Source organism: Ostrinia furnacalis, unplaced genomic scaffold (assembly GCF_004193835.3).
Source record: "Ostrinia furnacalis isolate ACB-3 unplaced genomic scaffold, ASM419383v2 OfSCF7652, whole genome shotgun sequence".
In the NCBI taxonomy this organism is placed as follows: domain Eukaryota; kingdom Metazoa; phylum Arthropoda; class Insecta; order Lepidoptera; family Crambidae; genus Ostrinia; species Ostrinia furnacalis.
In genome coordinates, this window is record NW_021137891.1 from 75,570 (window position 1) to 93,948 (window position 18,379).

The 18,379-nt window shown below is 37.7% G+C and overlaps 1 protein-coding gene across 2 annotated transcripts; it reads left to right on the forward strand.

The window, feature by feature from the left end:
• Positions 1 to 11,705: 11,705 nt before the first annotated feature.
• On the forward strand, positions 11,706 to 13,417 carry LOC114365815 (solute carrier family 25 member 35-like). 2 transcript variants are annotated; one of them, XM_028322492.1, is made up of 3 exons: positions 11,706 to 12,146; positions 12,524 to 12,726; positions 13,197 to 13,417. In XM_028322492.1, the coding sequence occupies exons 1-3, from the start codon at positions 11,908 to 11,910 to the stop codon at positions 13,208 to 13,210; spliced, it is 456 nt and encodes a 151-aa protein (XP_028178293.1). In that variant the 5' UTR covers positions 11,706 to 11,907; the 3' UTR covers positions 13,211 to 13,417. The 2 variants fall into 2 exon arrangements, with proteins under 2 accessions (XP_028178293.1, XP_028178292.1); XM_028322491.1 differs by having other exon boundaries at positions 11,711 to 12,146; positions 13,166 to 13,408.
• The last annotated feature ends 4,962 nt before the right edge of the window (positions 13,418 to 18,379 follow it).

Genomic DNA, 18,379 nt, shown 5'->3' on the forward strand with positions numbered 1-18,379 from the left:
TGTATTGTACCATTCGCAAGACCGTTACATTACACAGAAATGCTCTAGTCGATACTCACCTTTACAGCGATCTGAACCACAATGTTATAAACGCTTGGGTATACATGCCAATTACACAAAATAGCCATACCAGGCCTGTTCATCTCCGCGAGTTTACATCGAAAACAAAACAAGCACGATGGCACCCAACAGGATTACTATTCGACAAGGCCTCACATACGAGCGAGCATTGACTCACGTACGCGTATTCTTGTGTATGATGGAAAAAATTTAAAAAATGGTGTACTAAATATTGTACAGTATTTAACTGCCTAAATAATAATAAAAACACAGAATGTACTTTTTTAAGGTGCCTGAAGACACTGAGAGGTAAATAAGTGGTTAATATTATTCATGATAATTCATCCATTTTCTGCAGTTTGGCACCTCACGTCACACATCATTTTACCGAAGTCAGCCCTATGGCTTCGGCGCAGTACCGATCGCTGACGTTTGTCAACAAAATGGTGCTTGACTCTTGAGACAAGCTAAATTACACCATATTGTTAATGACATTGATCATATTTTTTTTTTAAATACCTTCGCGAAGTAAACCTTCTGTACGTAGTACTTATTATTATTCTGTGGCCATAAATATACTTTATAGAGAGTAGCTAGCACACTAGGCCTACGACGCGTAATTACACTGTGGTAAATACCAACTGGAATGGGCACGCATAATCCCATGTAATGGGAAAAGTTGTTCCAAGTTTAAACCCGGGAATTTATCTCGCAAATTTTTCGGTGTATCAATCCAACGCGAGTTTGTGGTGGGTTGTGCTTTTATCGTAATTACGCTTGTATTTAATTAATACGTTCCTCAGGGATTTGGTGGAGCTATGTTTTCATAATAGGGACTAATTATCGAAGATGAAAGATCTTTAGTCAATTAACGCCGTCTCCAAAGACTAGTGGTTGGAGAACTGAAGTAAAGTCTTAGATTCAATTTTCAGGTCATACATTAAAAAAAGTCTTGATGTTTTTATTCCTGCTTGGTCGGGGCATAGCGAGCTTGAAAAAAAGCACATTTTCAGAAAACGAGTACTTAAAATCCGTGCTCAGGAAGACATGATAAGTCTTTGGTTCGATTGTTCCTTGTTCTGACAAGGATGTTTTATACTAATGTAAAGGCTATGATCTCACTTGTTACCTACCCAAAGAAGAGCCTATGAAGAAGAGAGTTTGGAAAGGCGGTAATTGTTAATAGGATGGCTTTAACCAAACCAATTGTTGGATAAGACGCTATCTAAAGTCAAAACCGTTAACACCAAAATAATTATAATCCAGTTAAGAACACAATCACGTGCAAACACTTCCCGACGCGAAATAACCAATTACGAATAAACACAAACGTGCATTTAGAGTGTCAACACTATAAAGGAATTCGTTAGGAAACTCCATTCAAAACACACGAAAATCCACCTTAACCCCGTCTCCACAAGGTCTCAATTTGAATAGACACAGATAAACGTCCCAAGATATCTTGAAAACCCTGAAGTTGTCGAACTAATACTCTCTTACCTCAAAATGGCTAAACTTCCAAGAAGCTATTGGGCGCAATTCGCATGACATTTTTGAGCGAAACTAAACCTTAATAACTTGTGTTAGAGTTGCAAATTGTGTGACAAGATTTTTATGTACAGGTTGATCCGATAATGAAGCAGTTTTAGGTGTTTTTAAGTATTTGAGACCTGTTGCATGATTGAAGATATTTTTATCCGCAAATTATTCAGTTCCCAAGTGGTTCATTCCAAGTTGAGTTCAATCCACTTTCAGATAAACTTTGAAAAGCTTAAGTTTCACACTTGCTTGGGTACAGGCACCAGCACATAATCTGACTAAAACGTTTTTGTTAAAATCTTAAGACATCGTCGTTGTGTGCTAACCTTGTAAGTCGATTTCTTACCAAAAATACTTTTAAATGTAATAAGTAAGAAATTAAGAAAACCTCTCAACGCACATTTTTAGCTCACCTATATTCGAATGTTTCTTTGTAATAAACATAAAAAAACCCGGGAAAAGGTTTCGTACAAAAATATTCAGGAGACTTTTTTGTCACTCCTGAAAAAAATTGTTTTCGGTACTCCCGAGGTTTTCAGTGGTCAACGACGATATAACATGTTACAGTGTAGCCCGATTAGTTTTGTCCCATAATCATTACGTTCTGAAACAAAAAAAATATGTAGTCTGATGTTTTTTATCGACTGTAGTTTCCAATGGACATAAAACTTTCGTTTTGGAATCTATGGCCACCTAATCAGCAAAAACCTTGATAGGTAACCGATCACTACCGCATTCATCTCGATACCAGAAGAAATAAAATAGCAAAATCTCAAATCGAGTACCTCCACAGTTTACTTTCTCAACAAAATAGACCGGTAACGACTAAACAAGCACAATCACTGGAAAACCATTTAGCAGCGTAACGAAGTCCTGAAACGCTGCGTCACCGCTACGGAGCCGTCACGGGGCCGCTACGGGGCCGCTGCGACTGAAAACAGCAAGGAGCACCATTTTTCCGGCTCGTTTGATACGTCCGACTCCTGCAGGGCTGGCGAAAGGTTTTCAGGAGTTTACAAAACTATTTCTACCCCCCTTTTCTTCTACTGCAAATACTAAGATTTGAAGTTACTTGGTATGAGTTTTGACAACTGGAATCATTGTGGAGTAACAAGCTTGAATACTATACGCTATGCTATAAACCAATCTGGAAATCATAGGCGGAGGCCTATGTTCAGCAGTGGTCGTCCTATGGCTGAAATGATGATGATGATGGAATTTCTGAAAATACTCCTTAAGGTGGCGGCAAAAAGAAAAGAACTGACCCAAGAAACTCAGTCAAATAGCCTTTCGATTTTTACTTGAGGCAAGTAAATTCCTTGCACATTCTTGTCATACTCGAATCTTTGTGAATAATTAAAAAAATATAAAGAATACTTAAGAAAAAAGAATTGTTGTCAACCTTCCTGTAACTAGCAACCCTGGCTGTGTCCGTTTTGTGTGATTTGCGACGCCATATTTTTTTCTCGGGCAACGTTTTTGTAGCGCCCTGTATATGTGACAGGTGATATTTTTTATTTCCTCGGTATACAGGGGAGGTTACTTAACGATTTAGGATCCACGAGAAGGATTTGTTTATGGGCTAATACAGAACGTTAAGTTTATGGTAGGTACTAAAAAGGATTTAATTTTCCTTTACATATGTACAATATTTCAGACTTTATCTTTAGAAACTTAAAGATTTGATATATTTTCAAAGAAACGTGCTGTTATTTTTAGCTTATCGATAAATCTGAATTCATTATTATTCATACAAATAAAAGATAATACCTTTTATTTTGTATAAGTTAGGTCTATGCATAGAGGTCATGAAGCTTTTGTTATAATTTTTATCCCTAGTAAAAAAATTTAGTTAAGTAAGTCTGTTAAAAGTTCAAAGTTTTGCCAACTTGAGCGGCTGGTCTCCGGAAAAAGTTAAGCCAAGTTCTTTCACTAACTTGCGCTAACGCTCTTGTTAATAATGTATTGTGAAAGTTAAATACACTCGCGAGCAAAAGTATGGAATCACATACATGAAGTTGTTTCCACGCGATCTTGTGTACTAACGAATTTCTTAGTAACTAAAAAAGTGGCACCATTTTAAAGATTAAACTTTTAACTTTAAATTGATAGCAAATTCATTTAAATCACACCAGTGTTTAAAAAGATATCCCGCCTAATGTGAAGAAGTAAGAATAAAGACACGTATCAACTGTTTGATACGTCGCGAGTTGCGGCCTATTTACCCCCTATAAACGCACGAGTTTTCGGATTTTGGCTTTCACACGTTGATCCATACACACCTCCGCTTCTTTTGACACTTTACCTGGGATTCTACACCTTCAGAAGCAGCACAAATCGTTCCACTATTGCAAGAAGGGCTCAGCCATCGGGCTGTCGCACGTCAGCTCCACATAAGCCAGTCCTGGGTTTCGAAAGTTTTAAGACGCTTTCGGGAGACTGGTGGCTTTATCCCGAGACCAAGTTCTGAACAGCGCCGGTGCATATCGCAGAGGGATGACCGTTTTTTCATGTCAAACTCTCTATGAAATCGTCATTTGACTGCTATCGACGTCCCGAAAGAGCTCAGAAATGTTCGTAGGATAGCTGTTAGCAAGTGGACAGTTCGTCTAAGATATGAGCAACAGAATTTGACTCCAAAAAGGCCTGCCACAGGCTCGAAACTGACGGCAGGTCACCGATAAGCACGCTTTCAATTTGCTCGTACACATCTCGATGGGAAGTCGAGCAAGCCACCCCCATAAGCCACTGTTTCAGCGAACCAGCACAGCACAAATGACTCTCCAGGCCGCCTATAGACCCGCCCTCTTAGACTGCTGCACTGGAAACACTGTCTGCATTCATCGGATAACAGAACTTGCCTCCATTACTCACCTTCCCATCAAAATGGGTGCGAGCAAATTGAAATTGGGTGCTTGTCGGTGACCTGCCGTCAGTTTCGAGTCTGTGGTCGGCCTTTTTGGAGTCAAATTCTATTGCTCATATCTTAGACGAACTGTCCACTTGCTAACAGGTATCCTACGAACATTTCTGAGCGCTTTCTGGACGTCGATAGCAGTCAAATGACGATTTCATAGAGAGTTTGATATGAAAAAACGGTCATCCTTCTGCGATATGCACCGGCGCTGTTCAGAACTTGGTCTCGGGATAAAGCCACCAGTCTCCCGAAAGCGTCTTAAAACTTTCGAAACCCAGGACTGGCTTATGTGGAGCTGACGAGCGACAGCCCGGTGGCTGAGCCCTTCTTGCAATAGTGCAACGATTTGTGCTGCTTCTGAAGGTGTAGAATCCCAGGTAAAGGGTCAAAAGAAGCGGAGATGTGTATGAATCAACGTGTGAAAGCTAAAATCTGAAAACACGTGCTTTTATAGGGGGTAAATAGGCCGCAACTCGCGACGTATGAAACAGTTGATACATGTCTTTTTCCTTACTTCTTCAAATTAGGCGGGATATCTTTTTAAATACTGGTGTGATTTAAATGAATTTGGTATCAATTTAAAATTAAAAGTTTAATCTTTAAAATGGTGCCACTTTTTTAGTTACTAACAAATTCGTTAGTACACAAGATCGCGTGGAAACAACTTTATGTAAGTGATTCCATACTTTTGCTCGCGAGTGTAGATTCTGTGGACACTAGGACGTTTCTAAGCAAACTTTATCCTTTTATGCGACAATCATGTAGATTGTTAACCTATCTGATCGAATTTAATACCAAAATTTAAAATTTTACAATGGAAAAGAAACTTGTAAGTTTTCTATCTTTATCTAACTAAATATATAAATCTTAAAGGTGACTGACTGACTGACTGAAATAGTGATCTATCAACGCACAGCCTAAACCACTGGACGGATCGGGCTGAAATTTGGCATGCAGGTAGATGTTATGACGTAGGCATCCGCTAAGGATTTTACGAAACTCCACCCCTAAGGGGTAAAACGGGATCCACGCGTACGAAGTCGCGGGCGGCCGCTAGTTCTTTGATAAAAATCAGTTTTTCTTAAAATAGTCATGGCCTTGTTCACCCTATGGCGCCGGCTTATCGTTGAATTTTGGGACACGATGTTTGTTTGGTGACGAGTTATTTTTAGGATTTTACAAAAAAATCGGAAGGACCTAAAAGTATAAAAAGATATCGAGTTGGCCTCTCCCCTGCTGACGGCTCAAAAGATCTGATAGGAGGTCAATTTAAAATGAAAAGCAAAGAAATATCCCCCCACTCACCCCGTTTCACCCCAGGCGGGGGTGAAATGTATCGCTTTATGAAGATCCCCATTCAAGATAGCAGCTGTCAAAGATGAATTGATTATGGGATATCGAGGAATATTCGAATGGTTTGAAAGCTCGGCTCGTATACCTTTGAAGAGTAATAAAAGATGTCATTGAAATGCTCTCTTGTTCAACTACAGGGTTGTTTTAATAAGATTTGAAATATAAATTAAACTAAATATTGTAGCTATTAGTACAATTATTTATAAGACTGATCGGTTTTTTATCCCATCAATCCCTACAATTAAAACTAGGGACGTACAATTTTAAATTCAGTAACGAGTAATTAACCATTCACCACAGTTGAAGGGCCATTTCAAGTCAAAATATTTTAATTGAACCGTCCATTCAACCATGTGATTCGTTTAATTTTATTTCAATTAAAGCATTTTATAAAACTTCAGCTTAGATAACCACTAACTACTATTTTAGCATGGTCATCAGGTATTTTTAAACTGTTTATTTTCTAGAGCTGTCAAGACCTATCGACGGAAAAGGTCCACCACCACGACAAGGCCTCCGAATAACTTTTTCGCGAATCACCCCGTCAATGGGGTAGTAAGACACGACACTTCGGGCGACGGGGGAATTCCTAATGACAGTTTTTAGCAGTGCCGGTTACTTAAATGTGCCTTGTTGTTTGAGATGAGATAATTTGCCCATATTTTTGTCCTTGGGACACATTCATTTAAGTAATAAATTGACTGGCGATACCAAGTGACAGGATTACCAAGTTGAAAATTATGACATAGAAGTGAAATGTAACAAATTATTTTCTAAAAATTGGTTTCTTCTGAAATTCTGTAACTGTAAGCTTTAAGCACTTACTTTGAATATCGTATGTGAATAACTAGATGTAAAGTACCATCTTTACATCATCATCATCATCATCAACAGCCCTTTACAGTCCACTGCTGGACTATGAGCCTCCTCCACTATAGTGGAGGGTTTTGCCATAATCTCCACGCTTGGCAGGCGGGTTGGAGATCGCAGTTTAAAAGATTGATGTTTTTCAGAGAGCGCTGCTGCCCATTCTCTGTTTGATGTGTAGTCCCTAAGTCGCCTCTTACGACACCCGCGGGAAGAGTAGGGGTTGGTGACAAATGTATTCTACTCTGCCGTCACCACACGGCACTACACGACATCTTTACATAGTAGACATAATATGTCTTATTATGTTACACTAAGCGTTTTGCTGCATGTAACATGGGCAAGAGCCTACAGCTTTTTATGGGGCAAAATATTATATTCTAAATACCTGTGAGTATTTTTCACGAGTTTGTTTCATGAGGATGATAAATTACAGTTTCATAGCAAGCACTATTAGAAAGTTCCATACAAATACATGTCTCGTTAGAAACTTTATATGTTTTCCATGACGAAAGATTACGCATATCTACATCGAAGTTATACGTCCTTGCTACTTTACAAAGATTCATCTGAAAACAAAATCTCTTCAGATGCGTCAAAAAAGTAATCAGCATCCATTTCAGTACAATTTCAAGATTAGCATCGTCACATTTCTCGTCGAATCATGGCCAGCAAACATTAGCACGTAATTCAGGGCCGCATTCAGGGCAAACAAAACGCGGACAATGTAGGGAACATTAGCGGGCCCTCCGACCGGTGTGTATTGTCGCATTGTGCGGCGCGGGCACGGACTTGGGATGCTGGGCAACAATAAAACAAATAAAATACATTGTGGTTGGTGTGCTTAGAGAATGTACTTTACAATATAAATACACAATACACATCCTCTAAATTATCGCTATCACAACAGCAAAAAACAATGTTTTTGGACGTATGGCACTTTTGTAGAGTTGTACGATATTATGATGTTGAGACTACAGTTTTAAAGCTCAAAATCTTATTTACTAGTGGCAGTAAAAGCTTTTACGTTAGCGTCGGCTATATTCCAAAAGTAAAAGATCGATGCCTGTGAAATGTGGTAAGTTTTTCAATCGTTTTAACCGATTTATTGTTTTAAACTTTCATGGTCACTAACATAATTATTAATATTGACGGGATTGCTACCATGCACCTTAATTTTGAGTTTCCGATAACGGTAGCAATCCTGTCAGTAATAATAATTACGTTTTAACCGATTACTTTTCTAGTTTGTAAGTCTGATTGAGATGCATAATGAACTTAGGTAGTAACACTCTAACGGCTATTTTCGCATGATTTATCGAGGCTTCCGGTGACTGGGACCGCAATTAACTGGGACCGCGGTCCCAGTCGCCGGATGCGTAAAAATTAAATAATTTTCTTCCGGCGACTGGGACCACTCATGGATTTTAGTACTGTACCGATTTTGGATTGAATAATATTTTCTTTAAAGTTATCTATGAGTGGTCCCAGTCGCCGGAAGAAAATTATTTAATTTTTACGCATCCGGCGACTGGGACCGCGGTCCCAGTTAATTGCGGTCCCAGTTGACGGAATCCTCGATTTATCGAGATTTGTAATTAAAAAAAACCTGGTGATCCTTAATCCGCCCCTGCAGCACCCATCGACACCGTCTCGCGGCGCAAATGTGACCAACATTGTGTAGCGCCATTGTCGACTTCTTTTGTGCGGGGGCGGACGATATTATTTTATTTTTATTGGACAGGGCTCTAATAAACAACGCCCTGATTATGTCGCGTAATTTTTCTTCTGCGCCGCCGAGTGAAGGGGCGGCTTTCATCATGACTTTTGGGACAGCTTTGATTCGAGATAAAGCTTCGTGTTTGAATGAGATTCAGGAGACACTGATTTTGTTGCTTAGGAAAGGTAGACTGACGATTTTAATAAAACTAGCAAAGATTAAAAATGATGGTTTTAGACATGTTTCTTGATTTCAGAACACTGGAATATTAGTTAAAAACATAACCCTCCTTCTGGCGCAGTCGGGTAAAAATAAACACTATTTGCTGTGCGAAAAGACCAAATAAATTGTCTCGTTGTAAATTTCTGTGGTAAGAAAAAAAAAACAATAACATCAAAAGTTTGACCTTATCTGCACATAAAAGAGCCTTATGTGTTCATCTAAACATTTCTATAGGTATCTACTTCATATTTACTAACTCCTTAATTTAAGCATAACGCGTGTTCCACATCAAATAAATCCAGTGGTCGCAAACCTTTTCAAAAAATCAACATCACATAGAGTACCTACATCTAAATTCATGCCTGCATCGCGCGAAGAGTGCCATTACTCCGAATTGTACTACGTTTTATTGAACATAACAGTCCGCTGGCAACAGGTGAGCGCGGCTGTAAAAACTTACACCCTGACCCCTTTTCGAGGAGTAGCATCTCGAAGCAAAACAAACTTAAAAATCACTAGGACAAGGTGCAAAACAGAGTGAAAAGGCAACAACAGTTGATTAAATGGAGGAAATTAAATCTGTTGTTTGCAATTTAGTGAGCTCCGCTTGAGGTGTCATTCTAGTCGAGTCTTTAATTAGAATAAGGTGTTTTAATGTCAGTAAATGTCTCCAGTTTCACTCGTTTACAATTCTGTTTGACACATAAAGAAATTAAACTGCCTTCGGAGACTGAGCAGAAATTGAAATATTTCAATATATTGTGCTAGATTAAGTTAAGCGTTAGACCTACATTGAAATTGTTAGTTCTAGCTTATTTATAAATAAAGCTCGCCCAAACCTTAAATCAATTATTTACATCAGAAACTTTAAGTTCCAAAGATACAATTTGTCAAGCATTCCAGCAAAGCCTTACACCCACGCGTGCCATCTAACCACCACCTCCACAACTCGAGCCCGTGACATAGTTTCATCTGGCATTAATTAGAACAGCCGCCGCCATTAAGGCCCGGACCACACTGAAATAATCTTTTTAAAAATTCAAAACGCCACACGTTTCGGTTGAAGGTTGAGCACCCCTGGATTTTGCACCACACGAATTCCAACCCTAATCCAAACTAGCAAGGTCGATTTTCAAGTGGTAGCGTCGTATTTTTTATTTTAAAGTAAACGTTGTGTTAACCGCGATGAAAGTGGTATTGCTAATTAAAAAATGTTAGCGTTTTCTGCCTATTTTCGAGGCTGGGTGTTGCTCGCTTTCTTATTAGGTTAAGGGCTCTTGCGGCACGACCTACGGCTCGGTTAATGAGGATCCAGTTATTTTAACTGTCTATTTCTGAAACATTTCTGAAAATGAGATAACTAGTTTCTAGGAGCATCTAAGGAACGGCAGAAAATTAACAACTTCTCTTATAATTATGTTTCAATACTTAAGTATTTTTTCCTTTAAAATTTAATTTAATTTTGACGCCTACCAATCTAGACTAAGAGCTAGTGAACGCCAGACCTACGTCATTTTATAAAAGCTGAAAGTTTGTCAGCGTATGCTCCCAATATAGGGATCGATGATAGAAGATCTGTTGGTGAATCATGAAGTTTGGGTCATCGTGGCTTTGGCAGCTATCCTAAAAAGACTGTCTGGCAAGGAGTTGGAACTGTCAAAACTGTCTGGCTGATTTTGAAACAACTTTTCTCTCTCTTAGTCTAATCCTTCTGTGTCTGAACTGCACAAATTAATATTATGTAGGTTAAGTACATTTTTACAAAGAAATGCGATATAAATGATATCAATTGATAAACGACCAAGCTACGAGTATTTCACAAATAGATTTTTTTATAACCTTCAAAATTACCTTGGAAATATAACCATTGTAGTTAACCCTTTGCGCGCACAGGCCATTTTTATACCCGGATTATATTTCCACTTGTCCGATAATTGGAAATGGAACTCCGGATATATTTGGCCGGCGTATTAACCGCTCGAATCCGGCTCTGAGTGTTTCGGATCGGATCGTTTGATAGAAATTCTTTACGTTGGCTCTTTTAAACGTGAAGTGATTTAACCGACAAGATGGAGGTTTATAAAAAAATATTTAGAAGTTCATATCAGTTACATGTAATTAGAATATTTATGTTATTCTTAGTTTTCTTCTAAGTACCAAGTTTGATTAACACTTTGTTGGAAAATTATGTAAAATTCTGCATTAGTCAGACTACTTATCTTCTAAAAACTTACCGAAATTGAAGTAGGTAATATGTGCAATCCTTACCTGCAAAAAAGGAAAATAAAATTTAATTATGGTTTATAATAAAAACAAAGAGATCACTAAATACTAATAACTACGAACAATATAAAGAAATGAACAATGTAAGAAAGTCAAACTCGAAGATTCTCATTTTATCACTCGAGATTTTGACAATCGTCACTTACTTTTCCCCATAATCCTAGTCTATAATAACTTACCCTGATTAAGTGGAAAGATCAACATTCGAGGATAGGGCCACCTTCAGCTTAATCTTGAGCTCATCAATCATAGAGGGCAGGGGGGTAGAAAAATGCCATGGAGGGGAGAACCGACACCTGACATCTGGGATTTACGTTTGATTAAAACGTTTAATCAGGTGTAATTTTTTGATGACTTAATTTCGAGGGACAGTGTGATTTTGGTTTGATTTGACACGCGGCGCGAAAAGCGGCGGCGCTAGTGCTGCAGTAAACATCGACTCCGTACTAATTTACTGATTTAAATAGTAAAAACGCGTAATTATATTCTACAACTTACTTCATATCATCCGCACGGTCCAATAATCAAGTGATATCGTTTGTGACTCAAAACTCTAATAACTGTGCGATTAAAATGCCCTTCAAAGTGAACAGTGACTGTGGGACGATTATGTGCGTAAAACTGTGTAAACATTACTAATTTAAAATGGAACCATCTTATAAGTGTAAATAACTGTGCTAAATTACTTAATAAACAACTACANGGCACATCAATAGACACGACCGTCAGAAGACCATTTGAAATTTCTGGAAATTAAATTCCCACTAGCCCATCAAACCCTAATCGGTCGCATGAAACCGCGGTAACAATTGATTTATTTATTAATTTTTATCGTGTCCCGATTCGCGGCTACTTGAAAGTTGAAGGGCTAGAAAAGACCTCACAGAAATTTATTAACACCTAACTATCATGTATATTTCTCCTTCCAAAACCCACAGACTAAATTATGGACTTCATCATTGGAGGCCTAGCAGGTGCTGGTGCCACCGTCATAACGAACCCCATGGACGTGGTCAAGACCCGCATGCAACTGCAAGGGGAGTTGAAGGCACGGGGAGAAGGCCCCTTGCGGTATAAGAGCATCTTCCATGCGCTGTATGTGATCGGGAAGACTGATGGGCTCTTTGCCCTGCAGAGGGGGCTTGCTCCCGCTATGCTGTTGGGGTTCACCATGAACTCTGTTAGGTGAGTTGGTAACTACACTTCTAGAATCCTCACTATACTTTTTGAGCTCTAGCAATCGTGCCGTGGGCCCTCTGCGGTGTAAGGACACCTTCCACGCACTGTGTGTGATCGGGAAGACTTAGGGACTCTTCGCACTTCAAAGGGGGCTCGCTCCCGCTAAACTGCTGGAGTTCACCTTCATGGTCTTCCTCTATTAGCTAAGTTGACTAATATTTTTAAGCCGAATGCTTTCTTACTACCCGCTTTGTTTATATTCATATTCTGCTCTATATCTTTACTCAGTTTCTTCAAGGGGAATAAGTTTTATTCTATGTGTCAAGTAACTCCCTTTTTAAATACATTGGTCGTTACCGACTAAAATCCTTAATCCTGGCCAGATTAGGAGGGTACCACACGACGCAGACGCTCGGCTGGACGAAGGATGCCAGCGGCGAGACGGTGCTGACGAGGGCGATGGCGTGCGCTAGCCTGAGCGGTGCGCTGAGCGGGCTCACCGGCAACCCAGCTTTCGTGCTCAAGACGAGGATACAAGCGTCCGCTCATCCTAGCATCGCGGTTGGAAGGCAGCACAAGTATAACGGTAAATATATGATATTTATAGGATCATAATCTGTGGCTCTTTTGCCACTGATAGCAGCTCGGTATTATCAGCTTATCTAGTCTCCCTTGCAGGAGCCAGAGACAAATGGAGGGTTTGGCGTAAACTCCCCAGGTTGGCCAGATACAGGTTGAGGAGGCCTGATGTTTGCATATTTTTCCCTTAGTCAGCTTTCAGGACGACATCATCCAAAGATATTCTGTAAAAATCCACGAACATTCGTTTGTTAAAAAAATAATGTTTTCTTTTTACCTATTAAGCTTTGGTAGAGTATCAAACCATAATGCATTGCAACCTCTAACTTAAAAGATCGAAAACTCGTATAAAAATTACCTGAATTGTCCAATGACGAGATTACCAGTAACTTTGAAAAATGATGTGCTTTCAAAAAGGGATGTCATCACCAGCATTCCCTTTGCAGGAATGATTGACGGCTGCCGCATCATTTACAGAACGGAAGGCCTGAAGGGCTTCTTCGCCGGTGTCAACGCGACCTGTCTCCGTCTGGCGATCGGCAGCGCTGCCCAGCTGCCGACCTTCACCATGTATGTTCACTTTTACTAGTTTCTTAAGGATTTCAAAATAAATGTGACTCTTCTCTTTATACCAGCATCACACAAACAATGCTGATGATAGAGGCTATAGATAAATACAGAGTGAGGTTTTCCAATGTACCCGATTGTAAATGCAAAAAAAGCGGCGGTAGTGCTGCAGTAAACATCGACTCCGTACTAATTTACTGATTTAAATAGTAAAACGCGTAATTATATTCTACAACTTACTTCATATCATCCGCACGGTCCAATAATCAAGTGATATCGTTTGTGACTCAAAACTCTAATAACTGTGCGATTAAAATGCCCTTCAAAGTGAACAGTGACTGTGGGACGTTTATGTACGTAAAACTGTGTAAACATTACTAATTCATAATGGAACCATCTTATAAGTGTAAATAACAGTGCTAAAATATTTAATAAACAACAATAAGTGACCACAAAACAAGATAAGACTATTATGTACTAAAGACATTGTTTACTTCATACACCGTCAAGAAGAAACCAATAATAAAAAGTGTCGGTATATTTAACAAACCGGTTAACGACGAACTCAAGAACAATCACCACTCCCTCATTCACTTCTACCAAAAATTCGCCCATGTCAAACAAGCGCTTGGTGGCGCAACGGTACTGATCGCACTCTGCACGCAGCGGGACCGTGGTTCAAATCTCAGTACTTCCAAAATATTTTATTTTAGATATTTTGTCATAAGCCAACTTACACACTATGGCAAGTACTTCAAAACAAATGGCTTCAACTGCCAACCAGAAAACTTCTGCGCAAATGGTTCTTTGTTTTAAGTGTAAATCTAACACTAACAAAAAAGACACAATATTGTGTTCTAAATGTAAAAACCACTATGAGTTTGACTGTTTAGGAATGTCAGAGAAATTATATCGATTAATGGACTCGACAAAAAAACAGAATTGGAAATGTCCTTCGTGTATTAAGCTGCTGAATAAAATAATAACAACAAATCCTTCGGAGCAAAATAATATCACCTATAGAAAAAACAAACAACAAAAAATTGCGAAAAAATCTCCTTTAAAGAACAAATTGATGGATACGTCTTCATCGTTACCAGAAATATCTGAAGAAAATTGCGTGATTCCTGACAACACTAGCACTCCAATAGGAAGCGATTTATCTGAAAATTCCTATAATTTAANAAAATCATTATAACAGGAGACTTTAATATTAACACATTAAAAGACACTTCAATTTGTAGGGATTTTTTAGGGTTGCTTCAGAACTATGGTTACATGTCACATATAAAGGAACCTACTAGGCAACTTTCCTGTATTGACTTGATAATCAGCAATATATTTGAAGCTAACAGCAAAGTGCACCATCTTGGACTGTCGGATCACAATACAGCTCAATCGTTGGAAATCCCAATAGATAGCAAATCCAATAGTGCAAAATATTACTTTATTAATAAACGAGATCTCAGCCCAAAAAACATGATTAGACTTAAGCAATGCCTGCAAAGTTTATCCTGGTCTGAGGTTTATAATGAGGTAGATTTGGATAGGGCATTTAATGCTTTCCATGATATCCTTACATTATTTTATAAATTATACGTTCCAATAAAAAGAGTAAAAATAGCTCTAAAACGAAAAAAAAGCCAGTGGATAACGAAAGGTATACGGTTGTCATGTAAAACAAAGCGATTACTAAGATTTACATATTATAAAAATAGACATATCAACGACAAAATCAAATATAAAAAATATACAACCATATTAAAAAAATGTATAAATAACTCGCAAAAAAACTGTAATAAAAAATATATAGGGACATGTACAAATAAATGTAAAGCATCTTGGACTCTAATAAAAAATTCTAGTAATTTGAAATTAAATTATATAAAAAAAATTACACATGACGGCAAAAATATATACGAACCAAATGACATAGCGAACCTTTTTAATGATTATTTTGCAATATTAGGCGATAGGGATAGCACGACAAATGTGCTAAATAATACCCACAACCACGTCCAGTATGTGAATGATACAATTTTTCTATTTCCCACTGACAGTGATGAAATAACTAAAATAATTGCGAATCTCAAAAACAAAAACTCTGTAGGATATGATGAGATCCCTACAAAAGTTCTCAAGGCTACTAAAACTGTAATTGCGCCAGTATTGAGTTACTTAATTAACCTGTCTTTTACACAGGGCATTTTCCCTGAAAAATTAAAAACAACTATTATAAAGCCTATACACAAATCTGGAAACACTGACACATTAGATAATTATAGGCCAATTGCTTTAGTACCTATATTATCAAAAGTTATAGAAAAGGCCATGTTTGCCAGGTTGACAACCTTTATAAACAAACTAAGCATTTTAAATAAAAATCAAAATGGCTTTCAAAAAGGCAAATCAACAGCTCTGGCTACCTTTAAAGTTATCGACAAAATCATGAGCCATGTAGACAAATCAAAAGAAGTTACGGCAATTTTTTTCGACATGAGTAAGGCATTCGATTACGTATCGCATGAACTCCTCTTAGCTAAGTGTGAAAAATATGGCCTTAGAGGTAAAATCTACAATTGGCTAAAAACTTACCTAAGCGAAAGATTACAATACGTAGAGATTAGAAATCTAGATAAATATTTAAATGAAAGGACATATAGATCATATACACAAAATAAGATCACTGGCGTACCGCAGGGTAGTATCCTTGGCCCATTGTTATTCCTATTGTATATTAATGACCTCCCAAAATCCACGCAACATTTTTGTACATTATTTGCTGACGATGTATCGGTGGTGATTCCAAATACATATGACTCATTGACAGAATATAATAACGACATTAACAATACAATTAACGACGTAATCAACTGGATGAAGAATAATAATTTGAAAGTTAATATTAAAAAAACCAAATATATTCAGTTTCATAATCAGAGAAATAATAAAACTTGTAAACTATCAATACAGCATAATGGACAAAACATTGACGAAAGTAATGAAGTAGTCTTCTTGGGGATAACCCTAGATAGTAGGTGCACATGGAAGCCACACATACATACGCTGTGTAATAAGATTAATAAGTTTGCATACGCATTGTGGCGCCTAGTGAACATTACAGATGAAAAAACTGCTTTATTAGCATATCATGGATATGTGGCTTCTATGCTTCGATATGGCATTATATTATGGGGCAATTCAGTAGACTCAGACAGAGCTTTTATTGCTCAAAAGCAATGCATACGCTCCATTTGTAAGCTATCCATTAGGACAAGTTGTAAACCTTATTTTGAAAAATTAAGGCTCTTAACATTACCCTGCATCTATATCTTTGAAATGAGCTGTTTTGTAAAGATGCACCCCTACCTTTTCAGAAGCAATAGTGAAGTAAATACAAATTATCGTGGACGCTATCCAAACAAACTGACACTGCCTGTAATGCTCACATCCTTGCAAAGTGACAACTGCTATCCAATGGCAGTACGAATTTTTAATAAATTGCCAGATGAAATAAAAACACTGCCTATTCGAGCATTTAAGACACGCTTATTTAAATTATTGGTTAGCAAATGTTATTACACAGTGCAGGAATATTTAACAGATAAGTCAATAAGAGTCTTTGAATAATTATATTGATGTTATAAATTATTATTAGATGACATTTGCAATTATGTATGTAATCGTTATTGAATTATGCTTGGTGAATCTTTGACATCGACAATTTCTGAATTTTTGACATTGAGTATCTACTATTGACATTTATATTGACATCTTACATTGATAATATTTTAATGGAATTTGTTGAAATGTTTAATAATTAATTAATTTAATATTTGCATGTCAGAAATGACTAATTGTGAGACCTAACCATTAACTGTATCCATCTCCTGTACCACATTTATAGCAAATAAATGATGATTCTGATTCTGATTCTGATTCACGAAGTAATTTGGAATTGATAAGTATCTAAATTGATCTATTATTTGAGCATTCATGGAAACAATTATTATAAAAGACTTACTAGGTAAAAAAAAATGAGACAGAAAAACGGCAAAGAAGATTATACAGATTGTCCCAAAAAGTAGTGTCAAGCTGAAGCCCAGAGGTAGCATCAGTAGGACTATCCGAATCACCCCCATGTATGCATGCATGTGTGTTCTACGATTTTTGATAGTTTTCGAGTTAAAATTGTTTTTAATTTTTGTGTTTAGGCACTTTTTTAGTTACTGTGGCGCGAATAAATAAGGTACATGTCTAATTTTTGTATTATTATTAGACGAATACTAGGCCTAGCTGATTCAGAAGTATTTACATCCATAACAAGAATGTAAACTAAAAAAGTTGAAAATCCTGTATGTTGTAAAAAAAAGTCATGACTCGAAAACTATCAAAAGTAGCGGTGATTCGGGTAGCCCTAGTGATGCTTTACCTCTGAGATTCGGCTTGACACTTCTTTTTGGGACACCCTGTATATCGTATAAAAGGAATACCCACAAAATAATCCACAATTGACTGCAAAACCGGACAAAATCCTAAACACGTGGAACTAGGTTGTGAAATCCGAATTCCCAAAATTACAGGAATAGGGAACAGTGATCCGTATGCGGTCGCCGGTGGCTCCGGCTCGCCCGGACCGAATTAGCTCCGGTTTAGCAAATTAACCGGATTAGTCCGGTTTGGACCGGTTTTTGGCGGTTTGAATTTCAAATAAATTATCTGATTACTGTACTGCTAATGACGCGTGAAGAGATTTACTTAGGTATTTATTTTTATACGATGTTATGTATTAATAGAGATTTAGTGTTAGTTGGACGAAATATATTATCATAGGTAGCAGGTGTGGTCTGATCACAATAAAAAATTGGTAGATACTACATATAATAAATCAAAAATGTCTGACAGTATGTCTGTTTGTGACTTTAAGGCCGGGTTGCATCCTCTTACTTTAACTTTGACAAACGTCAAAAATCTGTCAAACTCTATACAAAAAACACCGGTTATCGTTAAAGTTACGGTCAAAGTTAGGTGGTGAACTCAGCCTAAGTGATGCGACCGACGGCATGGGATCAAACCAGTAATAAGTTATTCAG